The 14,676-nt window shown below is 38.4% G+C and overlaps 1 protein-coding gene across 1 annotated transcript in view; it reads right to left on the bottom strand.

Moving 5' to 3' along the window:
* The window catches only part of ano10a (anoctamin 10a), a 261,873-nt gene that overhangs the window by 74,035 nt on the left and 173,162 nt on the right, over positions 1-14,676 (bottom strand). Inside the window, exon 12 of the mRNA XM_039736378.1 lies at positions 13,410-13,526. Within this exon, the coding sequence (XP_039592312.1) occupies positions 13,410-13,526 (117 nt within the window). The remainder of the gene's footprint in view (positions 1-13,409; positions 13,527-14,676) is intronic.

Raw genomic sequence — 14,676 nt, 5'->3', positions numbered from 1 at the left:
ACATCTTCCGCAGATAACATTAGACAACAAAGGAGATCTTGATATGCCATTTGTATTAAAACATTTAACAGTTTCCTGTTAGAATAGCTTTTGCAAAGACAATTAACAAATCTCAGAGCCAAACATTCAAAAAAGTCGGTTTATTTATTAGATAGATAAGAAACGAAATTCAATCGGGGCAGTTATATGTTGCGTCGATGCAAATGTAACACTTCAAATGAAAATGTAAATCTGTTTAAATTGTACATCCACATCCCCATAAGCAAATGGCAGAACCACAAAGAGGCTAGCGCATAGCACTATCTGTCTCTCTATTATAATAAAAATAACTTGGGGAGGCAGACTAGGGAGATGAGACGTGACCTTCTCAGAAGACAATTTGAAGTCCCGCGAGAGAACACTTTAACTTGCTCCAGGATCTTAGAACAATGACAAGCGACAAGCAAAACACGCAGCTCGCAGCAGATGATCCGACCACTTCTTGCGTGCGTTCAGCCACCCTAACCCCCCCCTCTTCACAATGCGAGCAGCAGAGACACGAAGTGGCAAAAAGGTCAGTGGCTCTACAGGCTTTAAAATGATCGACGGGCAGCACGACAATGCAAGCAGCGTTATATGTCCTGCGAGAAAGAGATTTAACCACGCCCGGGGCTGGAAATAAGGGATAAGTATTGTTTTTACGAGACAAGACAGTGAGCCATCATTTAAAACAAGTCCACGGATATTTAACCTAGCAGTTGTTGGATTGCTTTTGGCAGAAACGCATCATGTGCTCCCAGCTCTTAAAACAGCGACATGCGACAAGCAGAACAGGCAGCTCGCCAGCAGCAGCAAGTCAGCAGATGATCCGATGGCATCTCAGCGTGCGTTCAGCCGACCCCCCTTCACAACACGGGTAGCGTTATACGTCCTGCGAGAAACAGATGTAACCACACCTGGGGCCGGAAATAAAGGACAAGTATTGCTTTTACAAAAGTTTGTAAATTAAAAGTGAAAATAATGCATATGTAACAATTCCCATGAAAATAACAATCTCTTTAAATTGTATATCCAGTAAACCAATTCATAAAAATCTATAAAAAGGAAAACAAACACACATCCTCCTTATACTGTATTATCGTTACAGCTGATAGGAGGTGCTGATAATATAACAAACATGATATGCACCAAATGCTAAAGAAACCAAAGTGAAACAAGAGACACAGTAATTGAGGCAAAGATGTGTTTGGAATGGCCTGCTTAACTCTTGTCAGTTTAAACCAGGAATCTGAAACCTCAGATCCTAGCTGGTAGCACTGACTGCTAGTTTCAGTACCCACTGAGTATTTAATCTGTTGCTAATTCTACCTTCTAATTACACTCCATTCTTAATCTGGCTTCTCACTTCTCTTTCTAAAAACAGTAAGTGGGTTTAAAGTATGGGTGTCAAATGGATTGTTTTTTTACAAGGTTCTTTCATTGTATAATTTAATTGGGTGAATAAAAAGGTCTTTGGTTTCCATTTATAAAAAAGGACAAGTATTGAATTTATACTTTAATAAATAAATATCATGATATTGCCACATAGGGCCCTTTAAGCATTTAGTGCTTTGTCACTATTTAATTTGAAATGTAATACTTCGTAATGCTGAAATAGTCACAGAAGAACATTTTGTTTTAGGTTGTCATTGGAACAGTAGACAGTAATTCCAGTAGCTAAAAACAAAAACCATTCAACAGTAAATTACTTCAGACCAGTGGCTCTGACATCACTGGTCATAAAATCATTTAAAAAACGTTTAAAGAAGAAACTGACAGAAGCAACTCAGGGTTTATTAGGTCCATTTCAGTTTGCCTACTAGTCTAATATGGGGACAAAGGACACCATTGTCACTTTGCTTCAGTTCTTATATAACCGCTTGGAAGCCATCAAGACTCACACAAGGCTTCTGTTTGTAGACTTCACATCAGCTTTTAATACCATAAAGCCTAACATTCTTGCAGAGAGACTTATTAAAGATTTTAATTTGGATGACAATTATGGTGGCTGATTGACTTTTTAAACAGACAGGACTCAAAAAGTAAATGAAAATGGTTGTCTGTCTGACATGCTGTCCTCATCCACTGGGTACCCACTGTGGTCAGTTCTTTCGCCTCATTTGTTCATTCTCTACCTTACCAGTTTTCACAGTAAATTTGAAAACAGCCTTATCTTTATGAGAATGAAACCAATCATGGTCCAGTAGCAGGTGATTTTGTTAACTGGTGTGATGAGTCTTTTCTACATTTAAACAATCTAGTCATATATTTTAAAAGTCATCTGACATAGATAGATAGATATAATTTTATTTGTCCCCAAATGGGGGACAATCATAGGCTCAAACCAGAATTTTAATGACAATACAAAAGCTGTTTGCAAAATAGGACCTTATCACCTCTGCTGTCTACGGAAGATGAGTAAGGGATCACCAATACCTTGCCACTAAGAGCAGGCTGGGAAAGTGAGTCCCTTGTGGTTCATTGAATGTGTCGTGAAGGAGTGATTATAGGCACCTGTGTGTATATGGGAAAATTGCTGATTTAAAAGAAACAAAAGTATTTAGACAGAAATAATGAAACAGTCATTTTAGGAAGAGCACTGAAGTCAACAATTATAAATCACTGTGCTAAAACTGAAATTTATAAAGGTATCTTAGTTTGGGAAAAACTACAAACTACTCTGAAAACCACAGACTGCATTCAGAAGTACACATCAGCCGAATTAAGAAAGGACTCCAATCAGTATGGTCAGATTCAGAACAGCAGACAGGAATACCAGGAAAGGATTTGTGTAACATCAATCTGAGCTTTGACAAAAGTCTCTGTCAATAATATTTACAGAAGAACACAAATGTAGATTAAATTAAGCATTATGTAAAATTAAGCAAAGAAAAAAAAAACACTTAAACCTCTGCAAAAAGCAGAAGGACACATAAAAGCAATAGTACTAGTCATATATAATTCCACTTGAGGTCTTGCATGGATTTTAGCTCAGTTTTTCTGCCATACCTGTACAATGGTTCTTCTTTTAAATAAATACTTTCAAAGAACAAATTCAGAGCCTTTTGTAATCTTAGTATAAAAAAAGGAATACGTATTTACCTATTTTAAGTTGTAACTTTACCTAGCAGTGTCTTAATATTCTACCAGCAAGTCTCTAGTAATATTGCCTCTCATTCTTTAATGGGCTGCTCCCTAACAGTGAAATCAGAAAGAAATGCACCTCAGCACATTAAGGCTGAGATTTTCAGGATGACTAAGTCCATACCATCAAGATCGTTAAATTATAAAAACATTCTGAGGGTGTTAAAAGTTTGAAATGTGCTTCATAAATGAAATTAAAACAATCACTTGACTTTCCAACAGCAGGCTGTCTACCACTGTATAATTTGAAACATGACATGAATAAATTCCACCTTTTTGTTCCCCACAGAGTGTAATGGACATACTTTTCACAAGTACTCTTGGCACATCCTCTGTGTGAGTTCGCAGACATACTTGTGGAAGCTTGTGGTTTCATTCAGACTTTTCTGTTTGATCAGAATTCATTTGTCTATTTTTGAGTGGAAGAAAAACTAGGTCATTCTTTCAAAACTTTAAAAGAGTTGAGCTCTGTCACCTGCTGAGGAAAGTTTATATATAATCATGTTGCCTTTGGGTTTTTTTACAGTGCGATTTTGACACATTGTTCCCTGAATAACTTATAACACCTGTCACCTCTGGTACTTTTACATACATCTTCCAGCTTGTCAGCAGGAGGCCATGTACGTCTACATTTGAATTAATGGCTCATATTTGTACTGCTTTATTCTGTACTATATACAGTGTACTGCGAAAAAGGAATGTTACAGGAAGACTGCAAGATAAAGCATTAGACTAAAATAGGTATTTGTTTTATCTTGTAAAGAGATAGAAAAGGCAAATTCCGAAATATACACCTGATAAAAAGTAAACACCTTTTCCTTATACACATCGGTAAGAGCCAATGCTAGTAAGTTAATATTAATGTTAAATTGACATGTGTTTTGCTTAATTAAAATGGAATATTAGTTTTGTAGCGGTCCGGTGCTGCTAAGATGCACACTGTCAAAGGGACGATGATTTACTTTTTTCCACTGGAGATTCCAGGGATGCAACCAGCCTTGGCACGACCCTCACGCACTCACAAACAGAGACAAAAAGCCCAACGGAAATAAAACAGCAAATACAGAATTGTATTAACAATAATAAATGAAAGCAATGATCCCACCCTAGTTCCCCTTACGGCAATTATACATTAATACGAAAACAAACCACAACAATAATCACACACAGTAAAGTCCATGAAAAAACGGCAACAGATGTATGTAAAGATGAAGGTAAACAGTCCAGAGATCCACACGTTGAAGGGGAATGTAAAGATAGTCCTATCGGTAGTTCCTGAAATGGTGAAGACAGGTGGACGGGTTCAAGAGCACTTCTTTCTTCACAGGATAGCCATGAATCCACATGCAGTCCTCATGTAACAGGCCGACAGCAGACAATCCAGACCCCGACCAAGAAACGATCCAGGACAAAAATGAGACACCACAGGTACCAGACAAGAACTTCAGACACAAAACAAAAATACAACACTAGCCCCCTTTTAAATGCCGCGCCGGCCTCTTTGTACCCAACAGCCCCTGCACCCTCAGCAGATGACCAATCAGAGCCACTGCAGGCACTGCTGGGAGTTGAAGTTTCAAGCACTGCTACAGTTTTACAGATAAAGAGTAACCACACTTGTCTTATATACATCTGTAAGAGCCAATCCTAGCAATTTAATGTTAATCACATACAGTAAGTGTTTGCTTAATTATAATGGAATGCTCGTTTTACAAAGCTACATAAGTAATGCAAGATTTATCCCCAATAAACTTGCACACAAATGGAACCTTCCTGACACTCTGCGTGAATTCTGTTGTAACATCTTAGAGCGATAGATAAGAAAGTGTTCGTCATTGGAAAGGTACAGAGGCTTGCAAATTTCTGAATGTACATATTAATGTTGTGTCAATACATAACACATAATACAATACATAACATACAAAACATAACTAAGATATCTAAAACGTTACATTTAAGTCAGGGTGTCTCCCCGGACTTATGTTTAACTTTTCTTGTTTCTGTCTTTGTTGTTCAATATTTTGATTTATTCAGTTGCCGCCATAGTTTCTGTTAATATTGTTCTGTCCATTTATTATTCAGTAGATATGTTTAACCTTTTGTCATTTATTTATGGTTTAGTTTCTATGTCTGTGACTGTGTTCTGCTATACTCTTTGCATTTTGCAGATATAAAACCACCCTGACATCACCACGGCACTAAGAGCAGGCTGGGGAAGTGAATTCCTTGCAGTTCATTGAATGTGCCTTGAAGGAAGGCTGTATGAGTACATGACTACTGCTATATCTTTTTTTTTGTTTTTTCTATTTATTGGATTATTCTTATGGATTTCATTTTAGGACTTTTTCTGTTTTTTGTTGCCAATAAAGATTTTCATTTATAAAGATTCCTCGTGAGATTTGTCTCTTCAAGCCTTATTTATTTTTTTGTCAATCTTGAGAGCTATATTTATTGATATTTTTTGATATTCTCGATATATTTTGTGACATCTCTAATTATTTTGCTAGTCCTCTTTGTTTAGGACCTTGTAGCTGAAGCCTCCCTGTTTCCTACAGCTTGAGTCCCTTGGGGTGAGACCAATTTAGGGGAAGGCCTGTTAGGATTCTGACCTGTTTTGGTGGGTATTTCTGAAGGCCTCATTCATTTTACTATTGGATGGTGCTTAAATTACAACATAAGCCTTGAACATAAACATCAGAAAGAATACATTATTTATTTGTCTTATTAATTTTTTCACTGTCCCACTAAAACTTTGATGATTAACTCACTTGCACTGTGGTATGTTTTTGTGTGTGTGTCATACTCAATCCATGAACATTTCCAGTAGCTGCAGAAGTTTGAAAACTTTGGAAATCGAAGCTACAGCAATATTGTAAAGTATTACCAACTCTTTTAATGTGTCTTTTATTAGACTCATTATTAGAATAACGATTACTGAAGGTCACCAAAACGTATCGATTCTTTAAATACAAGCCCTCAGAAGTGTCATATTGGAGCTCATGTCTAATGCTAACAAAGACTAAGTGTTTCATAGGCAGAGAATGTGCTCACTGCAGCTACAATTCTTTCTTTTACATACAGTGGTGTGAAAAACTCTTTGCCCCCTTCCTGATTTCTTATTCGTTTGCATGTTTGTCACACAAAATGTTTCTGATCATCAAACACATTTAACCATTAGTCAAATATAACACAAGTAAACACAAAATGCAGTTTTTAAATGATGGCTTTTATTATTTAGGGAGAAACAAAATCCAAACCTACATGGCCCTGTGTGAAAAAGTAATTGCCCCCTTGTTAAAAAATAACCTAACTGTGGTGTATCACACCTGAGTTCAATTTCCGTAGCCACCCCCAGGCCTGATTACTGCCACACCTGTTTCAATCAAGAAATCGCTTAAATAGGAGCTGCCTGACACAGAGAAGTAGACCAAAAGCACCTCAAAAGCTAGACATCATGCCAAGATCCAAAGAAATTCAGGCACAAATGAGAACAGAAGTAACTGAAATCTATCAGTCTGGTAAAGGTTATAAAGCCATTTCTAAAGCTTTGGGACTCCAGCGAACCACAGTGAGAGCCATTATCCACAAATGGCAAAAACATGGAACAGTGGTGAACCTTCCCAGGAGTGGCCGGCCGACCAAAATTACCCCAAGAGCGCAGAGGCGACTCATCCGAGAGGTCACAAAAGACCCCAGGACAACGTCTAAAGAACTGCAGGCCTCACTTGCCTCAATTAAGGTCAGTGTTCACGACTTCACCATAAGAAAGAGACTGGGCAAAAACGGCCTGCATGGCAGATTTCCAAGACGCAAACCACAGTTAAGCAAAAAGAACATTAGGGCTCGTCTCAATTTTGCTAAGAAACATCTCAATGATTGCCAAGACTTTTGGGAAAATACCTTGTGGACTGATGAGACAAAAGTTGAACTTTTGGAAGGCAAATGTCCGTTACATCTGGCGTAAAAGGAACACAGCATTTCAGAAAAGAACATCATACCAACAGTAAAATATGGTGGTGGTAGTGTGATGGTCTGGGGTTGTTTTGCTGCTTCAGGACCTGGAAGGCTTGCTGTGATAGATGGAACCATGAATTCTACTGTCTACCAAAAAATCCTGAAGGAGAATGTCCAGCCATCTGTTCGTCAACTCAAGCTGAAGTGATCTTGGGTGCTGCAACAGGACAATGACCCAAAACACACCAGCAAATCCACCTCTGAATGGCTGAAGAAAAACAAAATGAAGACTTTGGAGTGGCCTATTCAAAGTCCTGACCTGAATGCAATTGAGATGCTATGGCATGACCTTAAAAAGGCGGTTCATGCTAGAAAACCCTCAAATAAAGCTGAATTACAACAATTCTGCAAAGATGAGTGGGCCAAAATTCCTCCAGAGCGCTGTAAAAGACTCATTGCAAGTTATCGCAAACGCTTGATTGCAGTTATTGCTGCTAAGGGTGGCCCAACCAGTTATTAGGTTCAGGGGTAATTACTTTTTCACACAGGGCCATGTAGGTTTGGATTTTTTTTCTCCCTAAATAATAAAAACCATCATTTAAAAACTGCATTTTGTGTTTACTTGTGTTATATTTGACTAATGGTTAAATGTGTTTGATGATCAGAAACATTTTGTGTGACAAACATGCAAAAGAATAAGAAATCAGGAAGGGGGCAAATAGTTTTTCACACCACTGTACTGGGAATGGGGAGGCACCTGTATTAATTTCTGAAAACTGAACTGATCACAAAGGTTTAAAAGCTTTCTTTAATATATATGCTGTCTGATGCATTTAATGCATGGTGTGAGTTCATTGTTTGCAGTTTATATTTTACGCCCCTGTGACGGAAGGATGGGGGAAGGCAGATTTTCAAGGACACTGCCTCCCACAAAACGCTATATGGTAGCTCCCGTGGAGTGTAGCGGTGCCCCAGATTCCCACAGGGCATCCTGGGACTTAGAGTTCAGTTTCTCAGCCAGGTTGGGTGACGTGGGTGCCACCTGGGGGAGCTGTCGAAGGACCTGGGTACTCATCCTTTCCCTATAGCCCAGAGGTATGAGGTAGTCACGAGGATGGAAGCCCCAAAGTACTTCCGGGCTGAAGAAAATGCCACTTCTTCGTTAGACCCAGAAGTGCTAGCCAGTCACGTGGTCGGAAGGACAGAAGCACTTCCGGGTCAAGGACTTTATAAGGGACTGCTGAAAACCCAGCAAGCGAGCCGGAGTTGGGAGGTGTAGCACAGAGCTTGCTGGGAGGTGTGGAGGAGAGAATTATTATTATTATTGAGAGTATTGTGTTCATTTAATTGCCTGTTTATTGTGGCTGGGGTGCTTTGGAGGCACTGTTTTCAAAAAGAAACATTAAAATAATTCTTAGTGCATTTACCCTGTGCTCTGTGCATCTGTCTGTTGGGTTTAAGGGGCAAAGGCGAACCCTGGCGTTTACAACAGACTACCAAGCTAATCTCACAAGGACATGGCAGCATTTTGGATGTGTGGAACTCTCAGAAACAATGGTGGCCACAAAAAAAATAAGACCAGATAAGCATTAAAACTGGAGAAGATCTAGTACACGGGTGTCGAACTCCAGTCCTCGAGGGTCACAGTGGCTGCATATTTTCATTCTAACCATCTACTTCATTAGTGAGATGTTTTTACTGCTAATTAACTTCTTTTGCTTTAGTTTTAATTAACTTGACTCAAGCCCCTTAGTGGTCTCTTTTTCCTTAATTAATAGCCAAACAATAATGAGACATCAAACAAGAAACCATATGACCAGCTCACCTGTGCCCATCACATAATATCTGAAAATAAAGAAAGGTGATGGTCTCGGTAAAGTTGATCTCTCAGGTCACCAAAACATTTTGACGGTGTTCTTAAAAAAAACAGAAAAATCAACAGATTTGGAAATGTCTGCTGTGGCAGAATGAGAGCAACAACAAGCCATTGAATTAAATAACGGGCTTAATTAACAGCAAGCATCAGCTTTGCATTAAGAGACTGGATGGAATGAAATTGGTTGGCTTTTGAAATCCCAGTTTAGTTGGTCATCTGTTGTCTTGTTTCACGTCTCATTTCAGTTTAGCTGTCATTTAATGAAGAAATAAATCACTTCAGAGCACTGAATCCTTAACAACAGAACTATTGAAATGAAGGAAAAAGGAGTTAATTAGTAATGAAAACTACTCACTCATTAGGAAAAGGGTAGAATGAAAACCTGTAGCCACTGCAGCCCTCCAGGCCCAGAGTTCGACACCCCTGACATAGAGTGTAAATAGGAAGCAGCCTGTCTGTGGACATTTTTTTATGCTCACAAGATTAGCTTCAATATAAGATGATTTATAAAAGAGTATTCATGGGAAAGAGGAAAGAATGAGAAGGAATAACTTGTTGGACCATGCAGACACTAGCTGCAGCCGCAGCAGCTGTCTTCATAATGATGATGAAGATGTTCACTTGTGTCTCCAAAGAGGATACAAGATCTTCCCAATAGGATTAGCATGGATCTGACCAAGACTAAATCCCACTACTTAAATGCATCATCTGAGGCAATCTGTCAATTCAGTTTAAGAGCAGAATGTGAACCACTGCCAATAAAAAGGCAGTTCACCATAATACTCCACGACATATTCAATTAAGAAAACTCCTGGCACTAAATAGGAAACTGACACAAAAGAAAAAAGGGAAGAATGAGACAGCCAAAACTTCATCAGCCGTCAAAGAAACTGAGCTAGTGTGTATAGAAATAGAAAATATTCACATTTTGTTGCTTTGCAGCCTGAAATGAAGACACAAACAAAAACAGTTACCAGCCTTAACCACATGCTCTATTGCAGAAGCAGGCATTTGACTGCTAGTTCATTTCTTAAATCACATAATATGGTTAATGTCATGATATTGTCAATTTGTGAACTTTCACTTTTCCTGTAGGCACTGACGTTCAAGTAAGCGGTCATGAAGAAGTAGGCATTTGCAGCTTTGTTTAAAATAAAAAGTCCAAAAAACACCCAGACTACAAGAGTGAGAGCCAACGAAGACCATTAGGTTGGAATAACAACTGCAGTGACAGAGCAGAAGGGCTGAATAAAAAGAAGGCTCCTTGATTTTATTAATTCTCCAAATATTAACACATTAGATGTGACAGCTACAGTTGCCACAATAGCTGGACCTGATCAGGATCTTGAATTAGCCACAACAGAAGTGAGAGTAGAACAGCCAGGTGTCATATTAGGCAAACTGGCAGGTACTGAATCATCATCACTCAGGTAAGAGGAGTCAAAGCAGAAGGAAACGGTAGCTGAAGTTTGATAGGCTGAGGATGGCAGATACAGTGGATGCAATGTTAGAACGAGCTACAAGATTCAATGCTTCTCAAGAGAGAGAATGATATTATATGTGTATACCTTTGTTGATTAAGAAATATTGAACGGCTGACACATGTGACACGACTTGGCAGGGAAATTGTGACTTCTGTTACATATTATTGCCTTTACGGTACAGAAAAAAAGACACCTTTGGTAAGAAAACTTTGTAGAAAGGAACATTATAATTAGGGAAAGGCATACTGACACATAATATGAGTAAAACCATGTTTAAAATACCATTTGGATAATTATATTGATGTGTCTTTCGTAATACAAAAGAAATACCAACTTTAAACTGTATTCCTAATATTTGCATAAGAATCTGACAGATCATGTCCCAATATTTACAAGGTCATGTTTGAAATAAATTATTGGTTGTTGATTATGTTGATACCTCTAATCGGCAAAAGTAAAATTTACAAAATCCTGCCATGCCATTACAATGCTACACACTGAGGTGGTAGACTTTGATATATAGTACCTGACCTTTGTCTACCCTTTTTATATGAACTGTGTGTCACAGTATAGTAATATATATAGGGCGGCACGGTGGCGCAGTGGTAGCGCTGCTGCCTCGCAGTTAGTAGACCCGGGTTCGTTTCCCGGGTCCTCCCTGCGTGGAGTTTGCATGTTCTCCCCGTGTCTGCGTGGGTTTCCTCCCACTGTCCAAAGACATGCCAGTTAGGTGGATTGGTGATTCTAAATTGGCCCTAGTGTGTGCTTGGTGTGTGGGTGTGTTTGTGTGTGTCCTGCAGTGGGTTGGCACCCTGCCCAGGATTGGTTCCTGCCTTGTGCCCTGTGTTGGCTGGGATTGGCTCCAGCAGACCCCCGTGACCCTGTATTCGGATTCAGCGGGTTGGAAAATGGATGGATGGATATATATATATATATATATATATATATATATATATATATATATAGGGTATAGAAATGAATCATCCCCTTTGAAATATTCCCATTTTCCCATTTTACTTACTCAATGCAATCTATAACATCCAAGTGAAAGATAATACAGCTGTATATTAGATTGCATTGACCCCCTTCTTTTTGACAGCCACTGCACACCCAACCTACCTGGAATGGGGTCTCTTTTTGAACTGCCTTTCCCGAGGTTTCTTCCATTTTTTCCCTAGAAGGTTTTTATTGGGAGTTTTTCCTTGTCTTCTCAGAGAGTCAAGGCTGGGGGCTGTCAAGAGGCAGGGCCTGTTAAAGCCCATTGCGGCACTTCTTGTGTGATTTTGTGCTATACAAAAATAAATTGTATTGTATTGTATAAAGTCTTTGAGATGTTTTGTCTCCGTCTCCTGCCTTGTGTCTGTCCACAACTCCATCCCCGAGATCTTTTGAAAGTGGCTTGCCACCCCATAGTCAGTTGTTTGCTGTCAGTTGCACTACCAAGCAAGGGAATGAATGCTCCGGGAACAGCTTCACTAATCACACTGATTATAATTGATCACAGCCAGTAACCAGAGTCTGCAATGGAAATGGTGGGCACTGACAACTGATTGAGTTTAGGAGGGAGGGGGATACTTTATTCATCTCAGTAGTTCTTGTTTTTTATTTTTTTAAATTCTTTTGAACTGTAGCTGTGATATCTTTCACTTGGATATTATAGATTGCATTGAGTAAGTAAAGCTGGAAAAAATATTGGTTTTTGTGTTTTCATTTAAGGCTGTAAAGCAACAAAAATGGGAATATTTCAAAGGGGGGGGATTCTTTTCTATACCCACTGTATATACTCGCATATAAGTCGGATCTTGAAACCTGAAAAATCGATCATAAAATGAGACCCCAACTTATCAGACACATCAAATTTTGTTGCAGTTACCAATTTATTTTTGCCACTTCAACAACTTTTAATTTAAAACCAGCTAGATATTTTCTTCTGATTGAACGCACCATCGTAGATAAGGGATGCTCTTACCATAAAGGTGTATGAGGGTGTGAGATACAAAAAACACAAATCAGTGCAAACCTCAGTTCGAAATAGTTTGGGTATCACTGTGTGGTCACATAGGCACAATACATAGAAAAAAAAGGTGGTGTGCTCCATGGTTCCTCTCTCAGGTGGGCGTTAGCATATCATAATCTCTTGGACCAATAGCGTGAGTTTTGCGCAATCAACTTATATGACCAACACTATAAAATACCAGAAATTATACAATAAAATCAAGCCCGACTTACCCGCGAGAGAATTTATCCGCGAGTATATACAGTATATTGTTTTGCTAATAGAGGGAGTGGATATTTTATTGTTTATGCTATCCAAAGAAAGTACCTAATATAATAATAATAATAATTGTTTCATGTACAGTATAGTTTAACTTGTGATGCACCTTATTGACCAGCACTCATGAAGTAGTTTTGCATATCAACCATAGCTTTGTGAATTTATGATTTCATTTTTGCAATGATCCTGTAATAAATTCATCAGCCAATTAAATATAATTAATTTGTAATAATATAATAAATGTGTTGAATATTTTTATTCATATTCATATTTAGAATTGAAGGAGGCAGGCATTTTTGATAGGGAATGAAATTTTTAAAATGTAAGCAATGCATGTTCACAGATGGGATTCTTGGCGCTGTACAGGGTGGTCCAGATCTAATTATGCAACTTTTAATGCAATGCAGAAAAACAATACAAGACAAAAGAATTGTTCAAAAAATCTTGTAATAAACGAAAATGGACTTACATTGAATTAATTCACTGATTTTCCATGTAATGTCTCACTTGTCCTCCAATTTTTTGTGAATTCTCTATGTAATAAACTTAATAAGTTATAGCGTAATGAAAATTGCATCATTACATTTGGACCACCCTATAGTGTATATGCACCGTTATGAGTTCATTTTCAGAATTTTCATCCAAATTGAACACTTACTTGCTGTTTGAGGGCTTCTAGTGATTCAAATTCCAGTCTTGCCAATTTCGTCTGTATTTCCTTAGGAACATCCGGGATGATGAAGCATAAAATAAATTTAAGTGCCAACAAGGAGTGCTGCAAAACAAAGAAGAAAAACCTCTATTAAATTACAATTGAAATTGACTTTAATTGTGGACAGTTAAAACTGAAAAAGTAAAAACTGAGCTGTGGAGAACATATTATTTCATTGAAAATAAATGAAACTCCAAACACCTATTAACTTTCTAAAGAGACTTTTTTAGATTAGTGTCACAGGGAAAAGGAATCAGGTAGCACTGGGCACAAATCAAGAAGTGCCAGTCCATCCAAAGGCAAAGGCTTGGACGCATCCACTATTTGCCTGTTTAGTTTTATTAGATGTCTTGATTGCGTGCCTTTCAAATGTGGAAGAAAACCAAAGCCCAGAAAGACATGCATGCAAACACATGGATTGACTGCAAATTCTGTAAATAATGCATCAGGGTCCAGGCCCCGTGAGGCAGAAACACGATGTTCTGTGCCACTGTGCCATGGTGAAGTACAACATTAAAAGTAATTTAAAACAGTGAACAAGACTTTGCTAAGTGACAGAAGAAACAAAGTAAAGTCATGCATATTAATAGTGGAAAGGACTTCTTCGAGCTATAATATCGAGACATTCCTAAGCATGGCACAGCCATTTAACTAGTGCTAAAAACAGAAATAATCATTATTAGGATTGGTAATCCTCTCTTATGATGCTAAGAAAAGTAAAATTAGGATTACTAGTTCCTTCTGATGATGGTATAGAAAGTAAATTTAACTTGCACCCATCGATGTCCTGAAAATGGTTCTCACAACTGGAGAACTAGGATTAAACTCATTGGCACTGAGAGTAAAAGAGCAAACTAAAAGGCGATATCCCTCCCATAGTGATACGGCGGTAAAAATCACATAAGAGAAAATAACTTAGCTTTATTTACTGACGATTTATGCGGCATTACAGACGGGTAGCCAATAGCAAGACAATACCAAGGTGGGATCTTGATCTATACAGTCTGCCATTTTTCATCGCTGCGCTGGAAGGCTTTTCAGGATGGATGACGATAGCACCCATCCGTCCGTCGGCTTCAAAGTGTTTGGCTGCTGTCCAAGTCTTTTTATACGGTCTTCTCCACGTGCAGGCCCTTACTTAGGTTCCAAACAAGGGAAGGAGATTTTGTGCTGAATGTTAACCGAGGACATGTCTTTAGGCTAACTATACATT

Source organism: Polypterus senegalus, chromosome 15 (genome assembly GCF_016835505.1).
Source record: "Polypterus senegalus isolate Bchr_013 chromosome 15, ASM1683550v1, whole genome shotgun sequence".
NCBI classification, from domain to species: domain Eukaryota; kingdom Metazoa; phylum Chordata; class Cladistia; order Polypteriformes; family Polypteridae; genus Polypterus; species Polypterus senegalus.
This window is presented reverse-complemented; position numbering and strand designations above follow the sequence as displayed.